The 22,585-nt window shown below is 53.7% G+C and overlaps 2 protein-coding genes across 5 annotated transcripts; one reads left to right on the forward strand and one right to left on the reverse strand.

The window, feature by feature from the left end:
• Positions 1–19,055, forward strand: DNAJB12 (DnaJ heat shock protein family (Hsp40) member B12). 4 transcript variants are annotated; one of them, XM_058841319.1, is made up of 9 exons: positions 1–183; positions 4,187–4,361; positions 5,267–5,412; positions 8,211–8,396; positions 9,781–9,860; positions 10,463–10,572; positions 13,243–13,415; positions 14,264–14,396; positions 15,525–19,055. In XM_058841319.1, the coding sequence occupies exons 1-8, from the start codon at positions 51–53 to the stop codon at positions 14,383–14,385; spliced, it is 1,125 nt and encodes a 374-aa protein (XP_058697302.1). In that variant the 5' UTR covers positions 1–50; the 3' UTR covers positions 14,386–14,396; positions 15,525–19,055. The 4 variants fall into 4 exon arrangements, with proteins under 4 accessions (XP_058697302.1, XP_058697301.1, XP_058697300.1 ...); XM_058841318.1 differs by having other exon boundaries at positions 15,429–19,054; XM_058841317.1 differs by having other exon boundaries at positions 14,264–19,054.
• Positions 19,056–19,856: 801 nt separating this feature from the next.
• DDIT4 (DNA damage inducible transcript 4) lies at positions 19,857–21,290 on the reverse strand. Its single transcript, XM_058841332.1, has 2 exons — positions 21,130–21,290; positions 19,857–20,960 (listed from the first exon to the last, which is right to left on the reverse strand). Exons 1-2 carry the CDS (start codon positions 21,224–21,226, stop codon positions 20,479–20,481), a joined length of 579 nt encoding a protein of 192 aa, XP_058697315.1. The 5' UTR covers positions 21,227–21,290; the 3' UTR covers positions 19,857–20,478.
• Positions 21,291–22,585: the final 1,295 nt, after the last annotated feature.

A 22,585-nucleotide genomic window follows, 5' to 3' on the forward strand; every position in this document is an offset into this window, starting at 1 on the left:
ACTCTGCGCCCGGCCCCGCCTCTCCGCCCCCCCGCCCGGCCGCCGCCGCCATGGAGTCGAACCGGGACGAGGCGGAGCGGTGCATTGGTATCGCGCTGGCCGCCGCCAAGGCCAACCAGCCCGACAAGGCCCGCCGCTTCCTGGAGAAGGCGCAGCGCCTGTACCCCTCGCAGCGGGTCCGCGGTGAGCACCGGGCCGGGGGCGCGGCGGGGGGCCCGGGGGAGCGCGGCCTGCGCGGCCGCCGCCGGGCCTGACCTCTCACCCTCACCGCGCCTGCGCAGTGCGCGCGGGGCGCGCCGGGAAAGCGAGTTCCTCGGGGGTCCCGGGGGTGTCCCGGGTGCTCGGGCTGCGGGGCCGCCTGGGACCGGGCACCGATGGGCTGCGATCGGTGCCGTCTGCTCACGGCCTCTGTCTTTAGCGGGGGCTCCCAGTGAGGAGGGGGCCGGGAAGGGACGGGGGAGCGGCTCCGCGCTGCTGTGGGACCCCTGAGCCGCGGGCACAACACCCGCTGCTGGTGGAGCAGCGCTGAGGGGAGGGAAGGAGCTTGTCAAGGCCAGTGAGAAGTTCTCGGGGGGCTGCGAAAAGCCCTTCTCCTCCTCTTATTCCTCTTTTCCTATTCCTCTTATTCCTCTTTTCCTATTCCTCGTATTCCTCTTCTCCTTTTCCTATTACACTCCTTCTCCTATTCCTCGTCTTCCTCCTGTTCATCTCCTTCTCATAGTCCTCCTTTCCCACTTTTATTCCTCCATTTCTATTCCTGCTCTTCTTTTCCTTCTCCTATTCCTTCCCTCCTGTTTCTGTCCCTCTCCTGCTGTTCCTTTCCTCCTCCCGTTCCTCTCCTCTTCCTGTTTTTCTCCTCCTCTTATTTCTGTTCCTCTCCTCCTCCCCTTCCTCCCCTCCCTCTCCTTTTCCTCTCCTCCCCGTTCCTGCATTCCCCCTCGTATTCCTTCTCTCCTCCTATTCCTTCTCCTCCTGTTCTTCCTCATCTCTTCCTCTTATTTATCCTCTCCTCCTCATCCTTCCTCCTTTCCTTCTCTTGTTCCTCCTCCCATTCCTCCTCTCCTCTTCCTGTTCCTCCTGTTTTCATCGTATTCCTCCTCTCCCCCTCCTATTCCCCCTGTTTGCAGACAGACAGGCCGTGGCTGGGATCACACTCTCACATGTGTAACAAAATAATCCTCCTTGAAGACAGATTTATGTTCGTTTTCGTAATTTCCTGAAAGCTTTAATTAATATGGGAAGTGGGTTGTGAAAGCAGCCAAACACAATTATTTCCCTGTGTGTTCTTACATTGCAGAGTATTATGCAAAGGAAAAAAAAAAATATATATATATATATATTTTTTTTTTTAATTTTTTTTTCCACTTTGACCTCGTCTGAGTTTGGATTCTTTGGCTGAGCTTTGCATTTTGGCTGTCCCAAGGCTTCCTGTAATCCTCTTTTTGGTTGCACCAGGCCTCTTCCCGCTCCCTCAAACACAGCGTGTTGTACGTGTGGTGTGGATTTCCCCCCCTCCCTTTCCTCTGGAATTTATACTTTGGAGAAATTCCTGGGTAGGAAAAGTGACTTTTGGAGGAAAGCAGGGCAGGTTAATGTTAAACAACACAAGGTGCTAATCTGTGGCCAGACCCAACCAAGTTTCTCATCCAAGGAGCCTTTGCTCGCTGTCCTGCTGGGTCTGGAGTTGGGAAACGCTGCCAGAGATCCCACGGTGGTCACTGAGGAGCTCCTGGGAAATCTCTTTCCCAGGAGTCACCCGGCCTTTGGCAACACTCAGCGACGTGGCCCTTGCGCAGCCGATGCTGCAAACTCTGACCCTGGCTGGGCTTTTTGGGATCAGGGAAGGGTTTTGCAAGGGGATTGCAGCAAAAATCTCCTGTGTCAGGGCACGCTGGCAGAGGCAGTCACACGCTGGTCGGAAAAGTGGGAGCAGGGGAAAATTTATTGGAAGTTGGGCAAGCATTGGCTACTAATGGAGGAAAAGTGCTCCATGGCACGTGCTGGGGAGGAACTGAGTTGGCAGAACTGAAGCCTAATTGTGCACTCTCTGCTTCAGTAATCCCTGAATTTGTGCTGTGCTGGGGCTACACAGAGGATGCAAAAGCAACAGGTTTGGGGCTGTAGAGCAAAATGGGATTGACCTATTGTGGCCACCTGTGGATTTCTGTGGTTGGGTTTGGGAAATACACTTTGGGCAGCAGGGGAGGGGGGGATTCTGCCCCTCTGCCCCTGTGCTCAGGTGAGACCCCACCTGCAGAGCTGTCCCAGCCCCGGGGCCCAGCACAGGAGGGACCTGGAGCTGCTGGAGAGACTCCAGGGGAGGCCATGGAGTTGCTGAGGGGACTGGAGCACCTCTCCCTACAGAGCCAGGCTGGGAGAGCTGGGGCTGCTCAGCCTGGAGAAGGGAAGGGTGTGTGGAGACCTCACAGCTCCTTCCAGGGCCTGAAGGGGCTACAAGAAAATTTAAGAGAGATTTCATCAGGAACTGAGTGGCAGGACAAGGGGCAATGGCTTTACATTGCCAGGGGGCAGGGATAGATGGGATATTGGGAAGGAATTGTTCCCTGGGAGGGTGGGCAGGCCCTGGCACAGGCTGCCCAGAGAAGCTGTGGCTGTCCCTGGATCCCTGGGAATGTCCAAGGCCAGGTTGGACTTTGTGGCTTGGAGCCATAGTGAAAGGCTGCCCCATGGCAGGGGGTGAAGCTGGATGGGCTTTGAGATCTCTTCCAACCTGAACTGTTCTGAGATAAAAATCTCCTGGTAAGCTGTAGGGAACTAAGCCCAAAGCAGCAGGATGTGGGGAAGGTGGGTGAACAGCCTTGTGAGGTGAAATTTAAAATTACCTGGCAGATTGCTCCAGGTTTGGAAGAAGCAAAACCGAAGGCTATCCTTCAGTGAACACTGAAGCATTGGGAATATGAGGGAGGGAAGAATTTACTTTTCTAAAATAAATTATTTTAAAATTAGTGAAGCCCCCCAGCCCAAAAGCTCATCCAGTGGGTTACTGCTCCTTAGCCCACTGTCCTTTTCATCCCTCATCCTCTATTGGCTTTTGGATTACCGAGTGGATTTTTCTGCCCCCTCCAAGTGCTGGGGCCAGATAGGATATCTTGGCTCATCTCTTGGCCTGCAAGAGTTGTTTGCACTTGCCTAAAGAAGGTGATACCCCATAGTGCAAGGTCTGTAGTGTGCAATCCATGGGAGGAGGTGGAAGGTCCTTCCCAGTTCTAGGCTCTGGATAAAGGACTGCAAGCTCAGGATACTGGGGCCTGTGCAAATGTCCTTGGCTGGGTTTCACTGTGGCATGTGTGCCTGTTCTTCTTAATGGGGGTGAAGAAATCAGTCTGATGCTTGGTTTAAAAAGCAGTTTTAAAAGATGGTGCTATGCAGCTGCCAGGGAAATGCACGATGGAAAGATGCTTGGAGTCTCCCTCCATTGTGTCACCTGGATGCTTAGGCCAGGCCTGGATGTTTGTCCCCTCTTGGCTGGAGAGGATGGAAGACAGTGCCTGAGCCTTGCAAGGAGGAAAAGAAAAGGGCAGGTGAATTTGTGCACACCAGGAGAGGGAAGATGGTTTTCACAGCTGCTCTGAATCCGTAGGTAGCGACAGGAGAACAAAGCGCCCCTGTGACTCGTGTGAAGAGCTGGCAGCCAGCAGTGCTGCAGCTCTGTCCCCAAAAGAGGAGTGTCCCCGTGGGATTGGCAGCCCACAGAATTATTTTCTAAGCTCTCTAAAGATACGGCGTCGTCACATCACTTCCCCAGCACTGTAGGCTCTCAAAGGCAGGAGATAAAGAAGAATGATACGCTTTATAATGTGCTAGAGGACAAATTTGGACATGCTTTGCTGTCAAGGAGAGATGGAAGGGGAAAAAAGGACAGGGATACACTGCTTTATTAATCTGCTGCAGCTCCTGGACTGTCTGTCTGGGTGGTCCTGGGGTTTTTATGGATGTTGTGTGTGTTGGGAGAAGCAGAACATCTTCAGGAGTAGCCCTCATGCCTGGGTGAAAAGCAACAGGAGCTGAAAGATTGCATGGGAGGAAAGGTGAGGGTCTTCCTGGGGAAGGATGGGGGAGTCTTGGGAAGGTGGCAGAGATGAAGAGGAGTCTCTTCATGGGAGAGCTGGAGGGGCAGGCTGAGCTCGGTGCTTTCTTCTTTATATTTTTGTTTCTCTCCTTTCAGTTCTGCTCGAGTCACTCAACAAGAGCGAGCAGTCAGCCAATGGCCAATCCCAGTCCAGGGAATCCACAAACCCTCAGTTCAGGAAAATGAGCGGCGACTTCCCATCGGCCAACGGAGAGGCTGGGGGGGAGGCCCCCAAGGGCTACACTCAGGACCAGCTGGATGCAGTGAAGAGGTATTTGTTTGACTTTATCACTCAGGGGCATTTGTTTGACTTTATCACGTGGTACCCGTCTGCTTTTCACAGTATTTTAAAGATTTCAGCTTTGAACCATATGGAATAGTGTTAAGAACATGCCCAGGAGGATTTATAGCTCCAATCACCCTGGCAGGCAGCTGGGTTGGGTCTGCTCGTTTTCCAAACCCTGTTTCAAGCTTCCCTTTATTCCTTTCTCCCATTTGCCCATCCTGGAAGCTGAAGGACTGAACTGCAGGTGCAGTCACTTGGTAAACTTTGTTTAAGGTTATGGGCACGGCCTGAATTGTGCAAGAGCCGCTCCAAGGGCCTTGCAGGAATGTTTGCTACGTCATCCACTTTTCCAAAAACCCAGCCTGCCGGATTCTGTCTCATCACGTGAGAAGCAGAAGCCTTGGCTGGGCTGAGTGTGCCCAGGAAGAACAGGGCTGCACACCCTGGGCTGCTCCCTCTTTCCTTCTCTGCAATTCAGCTGATGCAAGTTTTAGATGTGGGAATTAGCTGAGGAGAGAGTGAGGTGGGGAAAGGCCAATGTCCTTCAGGTGCTGTAGTCCTTCCTAAACAGCCTCCAACACGTGCACATGATGAATGTGAAGTTTATTTGCCAATCACATTCCTGTGTGGGTCTGAGGAGGGGCCCTTCCACCTCCACTGGCCCGACTCGTTCTGTGCTGGTCCTGCCGGCACAGCCGGAGTGAGTCGGTGAAAACAACTGGGTCACCCTGTGAGGAGCAGGAGCTGAGTAATCCAGAGATCCCTGAGCAACATCCATCCAAATGATGCTGCCTGAAAAGTCTCTGAGCTGACAAGTATTCGAGACAAAGAGTCTCGAATTTTCACTCCTGGAACTCAGGGTCTCTGTTTGCTGCCCTCTCCCCTGGCAGGGTAAAGCAGTGCAAAGATTACTATGAAATTCTGGGAGTCAGCAGAGAATCTTCTGATGAGGATCTGAAAAAGGCCTACAGGAAACTGGCACTGAAGTTCCACCCGGACAAGAACCACGCACCGGGGGCCACGGAGGCCTTCAAAGGTAAAGCCAGCTCCAGATTTGTGGTTTGCCCCCAACTCTCACTGAGCTGGGCTTGTGAGAACCCTTAAAAACAACCCCACGAGTCAAGCAGAGTGAAATGAAGGTGCTCTTTGTGAAGCTGTCTCACTTCAGGGCTGGTCATGTCATGACCAAAGTATGAGCTTAAAATAATAAACACAGGTTGGTATGGGTAAGATTCACCTCTGTTGGCTGGGTGAGGAAAAGCCTTCCTTCTCTTTCTCCCAGCAGCCCTTCCCTGTGTGTTGCTCCAGCCTCCTGCCTCGCTGCTCAGGAGGGAATTCTGTCAGGATTAACCCAGTTAACTTGTGCAGCACCAGAGGTGGGTGCAGGGTTCACAAACCCCTCAGGAGAAACATTCCAGGAAACACCCGACCATTCGTGGATAGAAATCCCAAGAGGAAGTTTCTAGGGTGAAACTGAAGCAGCCACACAAGTGAGCCCAGCCAGGACTGAGAAAAGGAGCTCTAGTTCTGCAGCAAAGAGCTCAATTCTCAGAGCCTCTCTATAAATGCAACAGGGGTGTTTCCTGGGTAATAAGAGTAAGATACCTTGAAATTGGAGTTATTTTCCAAGAGAGATACTATTGCTTGGAACATATAATCCCATTTTCCCCTGCAAGTTGTGGAAGTTTGATTATTATCATTGAGCTAAACACAGAACTCCTGAGTGCCAGTCATACAGCACTGGTTTGGAAGCCATTTCAATAGTCTGATTTTGGCCACTTTTTAGAAAGAAATTCTTTACTCAAGACAGTGCTGAGGCTCTGGCACAGGCTGCCCAGAGAAGATGTGGTTGCCCAATCCCTGGAAGTTTTCTGGACCAGGTTGGACAGGACTTGGAGCAACCTGGGGTATTGGAAGGTGTTCCTGTCCATGGCAGGGGTTGGAGCAAGAGGGTCTTTAAGGCACCTTCCACCCCAAAGCAGCCTGATGGTGGGAGTGAAATGTGTGAGAGTTTTGCTGGAGCAGGGAGCAGTTCTGGCCTGATGTGGGTGTTCTGGTACAGTATTCAGGTGAGCTCCTCACAGACGCAAATTCAGCAGTAAAAGTCTTAGGTAAGGTTTGTTCAAGCCTTTTAAGACTTAAATCCTTCCCTGATAAGTGTTAGCAAATAGTGACTGACCCCCAGCTACTTGGGAGAGCCTGTGCTGGTGTGGGGGGCAGATGAAAGAGCATCTGCACACAGGTATCAGCTCTGTCTGTGCAGAGCTGCTGCTCCACAGCTCATCCTTGCATCCCTCAGTGGCCAAAGGCAGGTTTCCTCACCTATAATCTTGGATAATGATGTTTGCCCAAGGCTTTGGCAGGAGTTCCGTGCCAGAAGTGGAGCGTTAAGCAAAGTGCCCTTTATCCCCCTCTGCGGGGTTATCTCCTCCAGGCCTTGCCTCCATGGCTTCCTGTCCTTCAGCCCCTGAGCTGAGCTGAAGTCCACCTGTTTGGTTCCAGAGGGTGAAGGGAGAAACGTGCCCTGCTGTGAGGATATGAGTTAATTTTTCTTTACGTTGATGTATTAGCTGAAGTCTTGGCATTCGCCTTCCCGGTGACTGCTGATAAGGTGCTGCGCCTTGTGCTGAGCCCGTGTCTCAGTTTACAGTTCCAGCTGGCTGCAGGCTGTCTCATGGCAGATCTGCATCACTACCTGTCTGCTCTTGGAAAAAGCCTTGGCTACTTGGAGCTAAAAAAATGAGGCATTTCTTGGGCTTTGTCAGCACAAAGTCAGTGAACAAACCCTGAACCGCTCTGTTGTCATTGCTTCCCTTGTTCTTTCCAGCTGTGTGGTCGACACTCTCTGAGTCAGTCCTTGTCCACCAGCTTCCCTGCCTGGCTCTAGAAATGTTTGCTCTGGGTACACTAATTATAACCAAGAAGGAGGAGTGTATTGACATTACATCCTCTGCCCTCCAAATCTCCACTCGGAGAAGAAACCGTACACCCCCATCTGACCATGGGGAAAATGTTGAATCTTAGAGCTGATCTCCTCCAAAAGGGCCCATTATCCCCTTTTTCCCCCTTTTCCATCCCTTCTGCCCCTGCTTTTTACACACCAGGCAGCCACTGCCATGGGCATTTTGGGTCCTTGCAACACAGGGAGACCTGGGCTGGGTTGGTACAGAGAGCAGTGGGAAGCTGGAATGTGTGGAGAGGTGAGTACAGGAATAGGAAGATGACAGGCAGACATTTTGGGAAAAGGGCTCAAACTCCTGAGGCTGGAAGGAGAGGGACCCAGAGACCTGGCAGGGGTTTAGTTCCAGCCTCACAGGCACTGATTAACAGTCCTTGTAATTAATGCACTTTGCATGTGGCATCTGGAGGTACTGAAACTCATAGCTGATGGATGCAGCTTCTGGCTAATGTTTCCTTAGCAGCTTTTATGGAAAGTTTTAATGTCTCTTTCAGGGATTAAATTCTTGGCAGTTGTAGTTTTAGGCTCTGACACTGAGTTCCCTTAATGCCACTTTTGAATGAAAATTGTCAACTAAAATTTTATTTCCCTCCACAGCTGCCTACAGCTGAAGGGTTTCTCTGAGGACACGCACCAAATCTTTATCAGTCATATCATAACATCTTGATTTGAATTAATTAAGGAATTTTTCACTGACTGTGGTTTCCACCTGCCTGGATTTGCCTGAGACTCGTGCCTGGTACCTGTTGCAAAGACACGGATCTTTGCAACAGAAGGCCAAGAGCTGAGGCTCTTGGTTTGAAGGATGAGAAAGGCAAATCCTGGCAGTCTGTGGGAGAAAGGAGCTAACTGCTTCCTCGTTGTCCGTGCCGCAGCCATCGGGAACGCGTACGCGGTGCTGAGCAACCCGGAGAAGAGGAAGCAGTACGACCAGTTCGGAGACGAGAAACTCAACCCCGCCCGCCACGGACACAGCCACGCCGACTTCCACCGCGGCTTCGAGGCTGACATCTCCCCTGAGGACCTCTTCAACATGTTCTTCGGGGGTGGTTTTCCTTCTAGTAAGCACCTTCAGTCTTCAAATCTTCATTTCTTGTGGCATCCTTTTGGCGTTGGAAAGGCGCAGTTGGGGTTTATTGGGCTGTGCAAGGGTTGTTGGGCTTGCTGAGGGGGAGTTCTCCTTCACATGTGGCCTAAACACCTCGAGTTTCTTAAATTGTTCATCTTTGGAGAGCTCAGCAACCATCAGAGCTGGACTTCTTCCCAGCATCAGGTGTTTGTTTGCATGCTGGCAACATCAGCTGCTGTTAGGTTGGGTTGAATGCTTGAAGAAAAAGTGATCTGTTTTAAGGGTCGTTGTGAATATAATCCTGGTTTTCAGGAAGGCTTTTCTGCCTGGTGGTTTTGAAATTTAAATCTTCTTATCAGAGCAAACTGTGGTAACACCTGGGCCTTGTTCTTGATCTCTGTCTGCTCCACCACGCAGCTGGAATGGGTTCTCCAAGATCAGCGGCCACTTCCTTCTCTCCCCTGTGTTCCATAAAACAAAAAAAAGGAAAATAATATTTTACAGCATAATTTAGACCTTGTGAATTGAAAAATAAATCTGTATCCTGTCTGTCCACGGTGCTGATCACAGCTGAGGGAGCAGGAAAGAATCTGTTCCTTTACTTGCAGGAAAGACACAGATTCCATGTCAGGAGAAGGGTATTTTGGGAGACTTCTTTGTATTTGTTCCAGTCATATCTGACTGGAAGTGGACACAGGGCTTTTTGACCTCTGTGGACCAACTTGAAAAAAATAATTTGGTTTCAGTTAAGAAAATTCACTCTGGTAGCTCTTTCCTGACTGCAATCTAAGCACTAACACCCCAACACCGATGACTCAAAGGCATCTGGAAGCCTTTTGCAGCATTTGTGCTCTGCCTGGCAGAGAGGCCAAGCTGCTCCTGCAAAAACAGCATGTTGCTATTTTAGCTCAGCCTCTTTTTCCCTTTCCTCACTGTCCCGAGAGAATTGAGGGCTGGTGTCTCAGCCTGGCTCCCTTTGCAGCTGTAGCTTTGACATTTAAAACAAGACATGGAAGGGCTTTCTTTGCAGGGTGGGGAAAACCCCAGAATTATTTCTGTTTGTAACTGGTTTTCATTTATCCCATCAGAAAGGAGAAGGCCTGTGCAAGGTATTCTCTCTCTGTAGCTCACCCTGCTTTGGGCAGGAGGTTGAACCTCCTGAGGTCACTTCCAAGCTGAGTTTTCATACAATCCTGCAAAATCTTGCAGAAGAAACTCTGTGCCCACTCTGCACTCAAAGCACCTTAGGAATACTCCTGTTTCAGCCTGTGAGCAGGTGACACAGATCATGGCCACCTTTTGTGGTCCCTCCCTGGGCAGCCAGCAGCACCCTCCACACTGTGACTTCAGAATAAAGAGTTTTCTTCTTCCTTCAGGTAATGTTCACGTGTACAGCAATGGCAGGATGAGATACACCTACCACCAGAGGCAGGACCGGCGGGAGCACCAGGGGGACGTAAGTGGAAAAGGCACTGGGATCTGGGAGGCTGGAGGTTTTCCCAGCACATCACTGGGAGCTGGTTCCTGTGGCTGGCTTGTCCAGCAGTCCTGCCTGTTGCCACCCCCTCCAACAGAAAGCTGGAGTCGGGGTTATGGCTTTTGTCTGGGCAGAGCAAATTTTACTGTAAAAAAAATAAACAAGAATATCCTGAATATTTTTTTTTCTTAAGCTTAAAGGTGGAACTGAAGGGGGCTCAAGAGATGAGGGAGAGGGAGAATTACCTTCATCCATCCAGCACTGAAAAGGGGAGAAGGCCAGCCATAAAACCAATCCTGCTCACTAGTTTGCTCTGGAAATACAAACTGGCATGAGGCCTTTGGAATTCCCCTCCTGGCAGTCCCCTCTGCCCATTGTCACATCCAGAGAAGGGCCAGGGGGTTTGGACCTTTGGAGTCCCACTGTCCTGTGGGCTGCTGGGTTCTTTCTCCCAGCTGTTTTGGGTGAAAAGCAGGGGAGAGGAGGTTGTGTTGGAACACAGGGAGGGGGGGAGAGCAATGCTGTGGGATCCTTGTCCAGCTGTATGGGTGGCACTCCACTGTGTGTTTCTGTTCCCTCAGGGTGGCCTGGGGCTGTTTGTCCAGCTGATGCCCATCCTCATCCTGATCATCGTGTCTGCTCTCAGCCAGATGATGGTCTCCAGCCCACCCTACAGTTTGAGCCACAGGCTGTTAGTACCCATTCCTCTAAAACTTACCCACATGGGGAAGGGGTGGCTCTGGAGGGGTGTGGTGGGGCAGGGATCTTGCCTCTGTTCTTCCTGGCTTTCTTTGGGTTTGGTTTTTTTTTTTGCTTTATCTCCTGACCCCATTGCTCCTGCTGCCAGTGAAGTCTTTGTAGTTCTCAAACAGGTGTGAGATACAAGGTGCAGGGAAAGTTGGAGGGTGCTCACTTCCCTAATGGAGAGAGTTCCTTGGCAGGGACATCCTGCAGTCCATACCCACAGCTATGTCTGCTGTGGAAAGGGACAGACAGAATGGTTTGGGGAGGCTGAAGCCCAGTACCAAAATCTCATTTGGAACAAATTGAGGTATAGAGTTAGAGTGTGAAAAACAAAAGCCATGCTCTCCATGAAAGCCTTAGTACAACACAGCAGAGGAAGAGGATAAGGAATAAAAGACACTCCCAGAGAAATCCCCTGTTTCTGAACTCTCATCTTGCCATGAAGTAGCTTTGGCCAGACAATCAGGATGCGAAAGTGAAACTGCTGTGTTCTAGATCCCGTGGAAATGCCCCCATCTGCTCCTTCCAGTGACTAATGGAATGTGTCCTTATTCTTAGTCACTTTGCAGTGCTAACAAAGAGTGGGAAAACAGGCTTGATTTCTGTCTGCTTGCGTCATTCTTGGCAAAAGCTTAATGCATGTTCAGCGTGAGTTCCTTATGTGCTTTTAGAGAGGGCAGACCTGGTTGCAGCTTGGGCTTCCTGCCTATTTTCACAGGTAGCAATGTTTGCCATTGATCATAGAATCCCAGAAGGCTTTGGATTAGAAGGGACCTTAAAATTACCTTGTTCACCCCCCTGCTGTGGCCATGGACACCTCCCACTAGACCAGGTTGTTCCAAGCCCCATCTAACCTGGCCTTGAACAATTCCAGGGGAGCGGCATGATGTTAAATACTATAAAACACAGCTGAGCTCTCAGACTCAGAGTGAGGACTTTGACATTGGTGCTCGGGACCAAAAGATGGGATGGTTTTGGCACAGTTAAGGGTCATTCTGAGAGGGTGGGGGGTGTTGAGCTGTGATTTCCACAGCTGGTATTAGCATTGTAAAACTAAGCATTGTACACGTACACCAGTTGGGTTTGTACTGGTGAGGAGTTTGTGGGGTGAGAAGACACCAGAGGGAGGACAGCATTTGAGCAGGCAGGGATTTGCTTCCAACCTTGCCAGCTGCCAAAGGAAGTCATTCCTGAGCCCCAGATGTTTCTCTGCTGCTCCATTCCCTGTTCCCTGTGCTGTCCCTGTCTCTGCATGCTCAGGTAGCAGCAAGCAACCTGGTTTCCAAGCCTGGATTTGGACAGGGGTGGCAAATGAGCTTGTCCAGTCCTCCTCCAGCCTTCCCGAGCAGCCAGGGTGTTTGAGCTGGAATGAGGCGTTGCAGTGCCGGCAGGAGGAGCTGCTGGATCACTGACTGCCAGCTCCTCTGCCAGGAGGGAAGGGAAAGCTGTGCCTGAGCTCAGCTCAGCTTTGAACCTAGAGATTTAAATGCCACTTCTCTATAATGAAGCTGTCACTGAGGAGGGCAGAGTCCTAAAGAACCACTGTTACCTTTGTAAATCTCTTCCAGAAAGGATCTTCCTGCTGGAAGAGCTGCCTGGCTGTGGGCCTGATTGTTACTGTTCAGTAACACCTCATGGCATTGGCCTGACTTAATTGCATGTCTGACTGCAGGTGACAGGTTTCTTGTGCCCTGATTTTCATGCTTCACACCCCTGCCATTCCCAGTCCTTCTCCTGTGAGGGCACGCTCTGTAGTCCATCCAGGAGAGGAGTATGAACTTTGGGAGAGCTCAGGGCTCTGTCTGGCCAGGGAAAATAGTGAGCTTGGCTTTTTCCAGGCTGCACCTCTGCCTTGAGAAATCCCAGCAGAGCTCTGTGCTCCCATTCAGTCCATTCAGCCACCCAGCACTGAAACGTGCAGGAGTCTTGGGATCCCACCTGTAAACTCTGATAACAGACTGAAAGGTGAGCTGGATGAGTTAATGTTTATACCTGGCTCAAGAATCAGGCTGACTTTCTATGCAGCAGCAGCAGCAGCTGGTATTTATTACGGGGAACTTTGGGCACGTCTCCAGGTGGAGCAGTTCCTGGCAGATCCAGCATTTGGGCCCAGCACCTGTGTTACAGCTCACACACACACCCTAGGGAGGATCTCTAGGTTTGCTGGGGTGTCAGGGCAAGCAAGAGCAGGGCTTTGTCTGAAATGCAAATCCACAGGGACAGGGGAGGAAGAGATTTCCTTCTGGAAAGTGCTGATGCAGGCTGGGGCACAGAGCAGGTCCCACTTTGCGAGTGGAGGAAATCACACATTCAATAATTCAATGAAAATTCCAGGGAACGTTTTATTTTAAGTGGGTTTAGGCCCTGGGCAGTGTGTTGCAGTTATGTGTGTGTGTTCACAGCTCTGCCCACCTTGCTGGAGTCCTGGCAGCTTCTCTCTCCCAGTGTTGGTGGTTGGTTTCCAGCAGAAATGCTGCTCCCTCCCAAGCCTCCATTCCGGTGGCTGGTTAGGGGTGAGGGATGTTTCCCACCCTTTGGAATCACATCACCTGAACTGGGGGCTTTGCTGCACCCTTGAAACCCGTCCTGCACTGTTGTGCTCTTGTCCCTGCACCAGGTCTGTGGGTCACACACACAGGAGGGTCACAGAGCACTTGAAAGTCCCCTACTACGTGTCCGAGAACTTTGCCGAGGAGTACACGGGCACGAACCTGAAGAACGTGGAGCGGAGCGTGGAGGACGATTACATAGCAAACCTTCGGAATAACTGCTGGAGAGAGAAGCAGCAGAGTGAGTAGTGAGGGGGCAGGAGCTGCTCCATGGGGTGGCTTTGGAAAGGCCTTTGAGGACTAAGCTGTGCTAAAGTTACACTTTAACACGGTGCCAGCACATTTCCTGTGTTGTTGGCTTTGTTTTTTTTCAGTCTATGACTTCACGACAGGCCCGGTATGTGGGGGTTTTTTGTTTTGTTTTGCTTTTTAATGCTGCTGCAGAACTGGTCAGACAAGAGCTGTGCCCTGCCATGTCAGCAGGATACCTCTGATTTCCAGTGGAGGGGGAAGGTAGAACCTCTGGGATCTCTGATAGCCCTGGGTAATGTTTCAGTTGGTCGAGGACGGTGTTGTGAAGTCCGCTGCCCGCGGTGTCACGCATCCCACATCCCAGCCCTGCTCCGAGGGCTGTGGGGGCTGCCCAGGCAGGTGATCCAGGCAAATATCCTGGTGGCAGAGGGTCCAAGAGCGAGTCCAGGGCCAACCTGTGTGCTCGTGCTGCTGTGATGGTCACGGCTCTGGGAGCTGTGGCTGGGATAGGATTTCAGCTCTGGAATGTCGGAGGGGCTGTGATCCCTGGGTGCTGCCAAAGCACGGAGCCCTGCTGGGGTAAGCTTTGTGTGGGCTGCCCCATGCTCCTCCCGGCACCGGAGACGGGTTCCCTTGGCTTTTCCCGGGATGGATGAGCTGTCAGCAGCTCTTACGCCCATCCTGTCCTGAAGGGCGCGGGGAATTTCCTCATCCTTTACTTCACCTTGGAGGACTGGAGGTGCCTCCTGTTCCCAGCAGAGCCGTGGGGGGAAGCAGGGCCTGGCTGGGGAGTCTCTTGCAGAAGGCATTCCTGACGCTGGGCTTTTCCCTTTGCAGAGGAAGGCTTGTTGTACCGGGCACGCTACTTCGGGGACTCGGAGCTGTACCAGCGGGCACAGAAGATGGGCACCCCCAGCTGTAGCAGACTGTCAGACGTCCAGGCCTCCATGCACGGATAGTCCCAGCCCAAGTACGAGCCGGGAGCAGGGAACCCGTAGTGCTTTTATCACTGAAATCCCTGATTGAGACACAGACCTCCAGGAGTCTCCTCGGGGTGCACACGCCCAGGCCTCCCCTCCGACGAGCGCGCCCTCGTTAATCAGGAATCGATTGGGTTTAGTTTGCATGTCGGCACCCTCGGCTCTCTGCGGGTTCCCTCTTTTCTCTGGCCTCTAGGAGCAGGGCAGAATCCCTTGGTGAGGTTGGAAGTTCCTTACATGCCGTGGCACCCAGCCCCCACGTTTTAATGAACCCTTGTTTTTGGTTGCTTTGCTGCCTGTTTTACTGGGAAAGCTGTTATCCCTGGCACGTGAAGCAACACGGAGACAGGGAATGGAGTCCCGCCCAACAGATGTTCCTTGTCCCAGCTCCTGTTGTCTTCCCGTTCAAGGAGAGCAAAGCAAATGTTCCCAGCAGGTTGTAGAAGTGACTTACTGTGTTAAACTGGCAATCAGAGTAAGAGCAGCTGGGAGAGGGGGTGGATCTGGAAGATTTTGGGGTTGGAGAGCTTGGATTAAGGAGAGCCCGGATAACACATGTGAGACCGGATGTGCTGGGAGAGCTGCGCCAAAATAATGGGGAAAAAATGGCCACAGGCTTTGGAGTCCTTTTTCTGCATAAATTTTTGGGCTGATTTCACCTACCAGGTACTGCTGGGCTGGCTGAGAAGTGTGCAGATCCCACTACCCCAAAATTACCTGAACACAGGATTTCTGTGGAAAAACTCCTGGGTGAAGCTTATACCAGGTGTTGTGTGGAGACCATTTCGGCTCACAGAGACTCCTGAGGACACTGGCCATTAAGCTGCTTGATTTGCAATTTTGGGGGTTGTTTTCTGAAAGTGTGGCCTTTAAAGCAAATCCTCGGGGGCCCATTGGGATTTTTTTTTTTGGATCTGTTCTTATCTTGATCCTCCCTCTCTCTGGTTTGGATGACTGCGCCTCTTCTGGTGTTAATTACCTGCTTTTCTTTAATTCCCTCCCTGCACCCGTGGTCTGGAAAGAGCCTGGAAAAGCTGCTGCCTGTGCTGTGGGGTGGGGAAGGAAGGGGGAGTCACAGATTGTCCGGAGAGTGACGCCGCTGCTGCTTTTGTTCCCAGAGCGTTGAAATGCTGAAGACTTTCGGGGAAGTCGCTGAGCTGAGGTGACAGACTGACTTTGCTATTTAAAAAGAATCAAACCTTATCTTAAAAACAGAATTGGAGAATTAGCAACGCACAACTGCCCCTCTTTCTTCTCTCTGCCTCTCTCTGACGATCGCAGGCAGCGCTTGGGACAGGAAATCCAGCTCTCCATCTTCCTCCTCCCCTTCCAACACCCAGGATCCCACAAGGATCCCACAAGGATCCCACAGCACCTGGAACAGACACACAGAGTGTAAAATAACCCAAACTAACTACAGTGAAGCAGAAGGAGACCCTTCCCCGCTGCCAATGGAGAGACAAGTGGGACAATTTGTTGACAAAAGAAAACACTAAAGAAAAGAAAATATAATCTATTTAGCATTAATTTATAGCTGTATATATGTTGTACTTTTAAACTATGCAGGGGTTGGATGATTAAATTATTTTGGTTTCTGCCCTTTTTGGGGAGCAGGGCAGCGAGGGAGCCTCTTCCCAGGGCGTCTCTCTCTGCAGCACTTTCCTGCCTGGAAAACAGGAATCCCTTTGCCGTGCTTTGCTCCCGGGAGGACGTTCTGCAGACGGGGACGTCCGTGCACCTGCCCTTGGGGTTTTGATCAAAGCAGATCCCCAAAGTGCAGGGGGTCACAGGGAGCCCGTCCAGAGCCGTGGATTCGCAGCGTCGGCAGAAGCCGCGGGGTCAGCTGAGCGCCGGCGTCGCGCTCGGGCCGGGAAGGATTGTCCTGGATGGATTTTGCTCGTCAGTCTTTGGTTAATTTGTGCACGTAACTCCTTTTTCTGCCGAGTCCGCTCGAATTCTGCCTGGTAATCAGCGGAGAGAGGCCTTTCCATCGGCCTCACCCTTTGTTGGGAGGTTTTGTGCCTGTCCCAGGCTGGGGTTCCTCACCCACCGGCGCTCCCGGGTGCAGCCTGGCCCTGGCCTTCACACCCCACCTCCTGTTTCCCGGAGGACACCTGGAAAATGCCACAAATCCTGGAAAATACCGCAAATCCATAAGGAGCAAAGCGTTCCGTTGATTCTGTTGGAAGAAGTTCTGCTGGGGGAGATCAGGGGGTGTCTGATCTGCCCTCTGCTGCCCCTCCCACCACGGGCAGGACCGGTGTGAGGCTGCTCCAGGTGAGGAGCCATCTCTCAGGAGCAAAGCCAGCATGAGCAGAGCCACCTCCCATGGAATAAACTGGATTATTTTCATTTTTATCTTTTTTTTTTTTTCCTGCTCTTCAGCTCAATTGTGTCTAAAGACATTTCCAGTGAAAACCATCCCCTGGCACGGTCAGGGGAGTGAGCTGGGAGCACAGCAGCTCCCGGGTGGGCTGGCAGAGATGGTTTTATCCCGTTGTCCTTAGGAATCCACGCGCTCTGTCTCAGCTGTTTATTTACTTAGTGAAATCTCAGCCTCCCCTTGGCTGCAAGCCCTCTTATCCCACAGCCACCATGGCTTGGACCTGATTTTAAGGGGTTTTTATTATTTTTTTTCCTTTTTTTTTTTTTTTTTTTAATTTTTTAATCTTTCCTCCACCTTGGGAAGAAATTGGGTGGAAGTTGAGGATTGGAAATGGCGCTCGATAGAGGCACAGGGATGATGGGGACGGGGTTAAACCAAAATCCTGCTCACAGAAGGAGCTGGATGTGTTGCCCAAGGGCATTCCCTGCCCGGAGCCTGCCCACCAAAACCTTCAGGTTATTTTTCCTGGTCAATACTGATGGATCATAAGGGGGGAGAAGGCGTCGATCCCAGTGGATGCTCACAGAGGCTGTATCTCTCGATTTAGAGTTAATTATACAATTGTACATCTATAAATAAATGTTTATAATGTGAAAGGCTTCGGCTGGGTTGGTGTCCTGTGGATCCCTGCTCCAGCCAGCTTCTGTTCTGCTGGGATGTTCCCAGAAGGGTCCTCCTCCCGTCCCATTAGCCCCACATCCTCTGGCTGAGCTCTTTTGGGGGATTATTCTCATCCTCAGGATGGCACCAGCCTGGCAGCGTTATCCTGGCATTGGAAGGTGCCCTTGGGACACCATCCCTGTCAGGTGGGCAGGGAGTGCCTTGTTTTGGGGATGGATTTGGGATGGGTCTCTTTTCCTCACATCCCCCTCCCTGGGGCAGGATGAGGCTGGGGCAGGCTGGACCCCTCTGGCACCTCCCTCTTCCTCCCCAGGCCCATGCACCAAAGTGCTGGAAGCTTTGGGTGGGAATTTCCCCCTTTTCCTTTTTTTTTTCTCCCTTCTCTCAGAGGGCAAGAGTGGGAATTTCTCCCCTTTCCCTTTTTTTCCCCTCCTCTCAGAGGCCAAGGGTCACGTCCCTGCCATTTCCCCTCTGGCAGTGAGTCAGCCCTGCCAGCACAGGGCACATCCACAGCCCAGGTTTTGGGGTGGTTTTACTGCATTTTGGGTCATTCCCAGCCTGGAGCAATGGGAGACACTCTGGAATTTCTGGGTGTGCTGGTCCCTGCCCACTCACCAAAGGTGTGGGTGGTTTGAGCTGCCCATTAGCTCGTTAGCCCAAGCTTTTAATTGGAGCGTCTGCCAAAGGCAGGGAGGCATCAAAGGAAGGCAGGAGTTCCAGAGCATCCTCCTCTGGCAGGTAGGGAGCCAAGGGGACCCCTCTTCCCCCCATCATTATTTTTGGTAGCAAAAACACGAGGGTTTAGCATTATCCTGGCATTTAAATCCTCATTTGCCTTATTGCTGCTGATGCCCCCAAAAATCTCCCTTTCCTCTGCTGACACCTGGGATCCCTGGGCTGATGCTGGTGCCACAAATAGCTCCATTGACTCTTCCCAGGTCCCAAAATATCCCTTTGCCTAACCCCCTGCCCTGGGAGACATTTGATCCAGCCTCACTGGAAGCTTCTGCACCTTCCAGGGACCTTGAGACGCCCCCAAATTTCTCATGGAAAGGCCATTTTGCTATAAATAAAAGCAGTTTCACCTTCGCAGCTGGGGCTGTGTCTGGGGCGTTCCAGGGGCGTGGGGAAGGTTCTGCTGAGCACCCCCAGGACAGAGGCTGTGACATCGCTCTGTGTTGGCTTTTGGGAGTTTTGGTGGGGTTTTTATTGGTGTGATTAATTTTTTAAAAAATGGGATACGGAGCCAATCACCTTCCCTGAGAGTGGCTGGTGGGGGATGAGCAGGGGTCAGGCTGACAGCACAGACAGGGCCACCCCCTTAGGAGCTTGGTATTTAAAAATCCACGTCTTTCTGGAGCTATAAATACCACTCCCAGACTGAGGATGCCTCAGCAGGGCTGAGGGCACAGCCCCAGCTGAGCTGCTGCCGTAAATCTCCTGCTGTGCCCTGGGATCAACGCGTCGCTTCCAGCCTGGCCAAGGAACTCGGGCTTTGGAGCTCCCTTTCCACCCCTCTCAGTCCGTCCAGGGATGGGTTTGTGCTGGATGACCCCACAGGGGATGCCCCTCATGTGAAAGGGGGGTGCTGTAGCACGTGATCCTTTGAGAAATGCTCCAGACCCCAAAATTTGAGGGGAAATCCCTCCTCTGTGCGCGTGTGTAAAGGTGCATTTCCAGCACTGCTTGTTGCCCTGACTGCTCCAAGCTGGTATTTACACCAGGGAGCAATCTCTGCTCCCAACACTCCAGTTATGGGTCATTTGTGTCAGAAAGCAAGGTTTTTGTGGTGAAAATTCTCATCAAAAAGTCACTGTTTGTCCACAGTGATACAGTTTGTCCACAGGGGTATTGAAAAAATAAAAATAATAAAGAAATCAAACAACCCAAGGCTGAGCCAGAACAAGCTCGCATGTGAATGGAAATGGTTTTTCAGGCTGGTTTTATCCCCCCACACCTTCCACGGGCTCCTCGTTTGCCAAGCAGCTCAATTATCCTTGAGTGAAAGCCTCTTCCCCCAGGCTTCTAATTGCAGGTTTGGGTAATTGGCCTCAGCGTCGCGGAGTGTGTTTGGGGCTGGGGTGTGCTCCCCCCCAGCAGCTGTGACCCTCTTCCTGCTCAGTCCCACTTCGAGCCCGTTCTCCCGGGTTTCTGCCCAAATTCCCCACCCTGGCTGGGTGTTGGGGGCTCCTCGCTGGCCATGAGCGAGCCCGGGGCTGGCTCGGGGGGTCCTGACTCAGCCCCCCTGAGTCACAGCCCCGTGGCTCCCATTAGGAGTGGGCGCAGTGGGATTCCCCCCCATTCCCAAAAAACATCCAGCTCCCACCGCAGGGGCTGCCCTGCCAGGGAAAGGCTTCCCGAGGGTGCCCAGCAGGGAATTCTCAAACCAGTGGTTGCATCATCCCCCTCCCCCGAGCAGAGGTGACAACAGGGAGACGGCGGGTTATCATCAATCAAGACAAAGTTTTATTAGAAAAGTAAAAAAAAACCACCCGACACGATTGCATAGGAATTTTCGCACTTGAACATCAAGTGAGTGTAAAACTGTAACCAACGAAGTGCCCCCAGCGTGGCAGGGCCAGGGGTCCTGCCCTCCGGCCCCGCGGCACCTCCGGCGCCCCTCTCCCACCGCTCTCGTCATCAAGGACACAATTCCAGACCCCGGGAGTCGGCGCTGGGCTTTGCCTTTCATCCAGACGCCCCCTCCCACTGAGACCCCATTGATTACAATCCTGGTTTACAAAAAAAAAAAGGCCCCCATGATTGATCTGCCATCAGGAGACCAGCACCCCTCCAGCAGCCCCGCTGCCGCCTCCGGGAGCGCGGTCGCCGGGATCATCCCGCAATCATCGACGGCGTGAAGCGACCTCCGCCCGGCTCCCGGCTGCTCCACGCCAGGGACGTCCCGGCACGGGCAGGTCCCCGCGGGGACCTCGGCCTGCCCAAACTACTTCCACCTACAGCCCTACTCCAGCCTAACCTAATCTACAGCGGCTGCCAGGGGCCGCCACGCTCTGCCCGGCTCTTCCAAAGCACTTGGGAAGTGGCTCCTCCGGCCCGGCCCATCAGCACTCCTCGATGAGCAGCTGCTCGGAGCTGTACAGCTTCTTCTTCATCACCCTGAAGCCCGTGCTCAGCTTCAGCGGCGCGAAGGCCGGCCCCGAGGCGAAGAGTCCCTGGATCTTGGGCCAGAGGCGGGAGTCCAGCCGGAGCACCAGGGTGAGCTGGAAGGTGGGCACCACGCCGGGGTCGGCGGCGATGTGCCCCACGTCGTGGCAGGCCTTGCCGTGCTCCACGCACAGGTCCAGGAGGGCCCCGCGCAGCCCGCAGGGTTCGCTGCACGCCAGGCGCAGCAGCTCCGTCCGCACCTGCGCCTGCAGCTGGGCCGGCATCAGGAGCCGGGAGCAGCGCTTGGCGCCCAGCGGGGCCCGGCCCAGCGCGGCCTGCACCACGTCCAGCAGGTTGGCGCACAGCAGCTCGTCCTCGGGGTCGTGCAGCAGCTCCAGGTCCATGTCCGGCAGGGAGACCCCCTCGGCGTACTCGGCATCTGCGGAGGAGACAAAGGCGGGTCAGCGCCGGGGGTCCCATGGGTGTGGGAGACACCGATCCCGGGTTTTGGGGGTGTTAACAGGGGCTTGGCGCAGCACCACCGCCACCTCCTCCCGCCCAGGGGACCCCTCATCCATCTTCGGGCCCTTGAGGGGACCCGCACTCACCTCCCTCCGAGCCGGAGGCGCTGCCCAGAGACTCGCAGTCGGAGGTCTCCAGGCGGCCCCGCTCGCCGCCCGCCAGCCGCTCCCACAGCCCGGGCATGGCTCTGGACACGGGAGAACACGCACGGCCCCGGCTCCGCCGCCGCTCTGCCCGCACCACCCGCGCCCCACCCTTATATAGGCACGGCACGGCGGGCCACGCCCCTCTCCCCGCCTCCGCCAATGGGAGCGCGGGGCACGTCCGCGGCGTCTCTCCTGCCCGGTGACAGCGGTGAGGCCACGCCCCCTCCCGGGCCACGCCCCCTCCCGCTCAGGCCGCGGCCCCGGGCGCTGCAAACGGGACCCGGGGTTGCGTCAGGGCCGGGCCGGGCTCCGGGGAGCCCCGCACCCCCCGGGCCCGGACAGCACCCCCGAACACCCCCCCAGCACCCGGGATCACCCCCGCACCCCCGGGACCAGCGCACCGCTCGGGCACACGCGTCACGGTCCGGTGGGGAAGGGGACACCCGCCGTGTCCCCGCACCCTCCCTGGGCTGGGAAACCAGTGAGGGTTCCCTGAGGATTAGGGCTTGATCCGGGGGCTGTTCGCTGCTGGCACCGGCACTGCCGGCTCCTGCTGCCCCGCTCCAGGGACAGACCAAAGCGGGAGCCCACTCTCCGCGATGCCGGTGTCCCGGTTCCGTCACCGGGAAGGGATGGTGGAGTGAAAGTCGTGGATTGCCAAGGGGTGCGGGGCAGGGCACGGACAGATTGGGATGGGGTTTTGCTCAGTGCCAGGCTGGGGGTACATCCCTCTGCTTCCCCTGGTGTTCCCTACACGCGGGACGGGACACGGGCGAGCCCCCCGCCGGTCCCCGCGGCCGTGACCTTCCCAAAGGCAGAGCCTGAGGAGCGCAAGGAGCCCAACTGCAGATAAAGGGCTTTGTTTATCCTCCCGCTGCGCTGCCTGCCGCTTTATCGGGGGGGCTGAGCACGCTCCGAAGCCGGCCCGGGATCTATCTTGGCTCCTGTCCTTCCCGAGCCGAGATTGATAAGAGCCCGGCGATAAAAACACGGCGCAGAGCGCAGGGCAAGGCAGGAGCGAGGGTCCCGCACCCACTGCCTGCCACCTCCCAGCCAAAGGGGGGCAGAGGGTCTGCGCACCCCACCAGCAGCTCCGGCTGCTTTTTAGGGGTCAGAGCTGGGACCCATCCGCATTTTGGGAGTGGGAGTCCATGCTGGGGAAGCATCCCAGGGAACAGAGGAGATGTGTGGGGAGTTGGGAACAAGTCCTGGCTTGCGCCTGCGGCTTGCAGAGCCACTCCTCGGCTTTTTGGGATGAAAAATGAACAATCCCCCAACCCTAGCTGTTAAAAATATACCCCAATATTTGCACACTCAGCTGGATGGTGCTTGGGATCCTGTTTTTCACAAAATGTACCTGGTGGGTTATTTCTCCCCGCAGCCACCTAGTCATTGG

This window comes from Poecile atricapillus, chromosome 6, assembly GCF_030490865.1.
Source record: "Poecile atricapillus isolate bPoeAtr1 chromosome 6, bPoeAtr1.hap1, whole genome shotgun sequence".
NCBI classification, from domain to species: Eukaryota; Metazoa; Chordata; class Aves; order Passeriformes; family Paridae; genus Poecile; species Poecile atricapillus.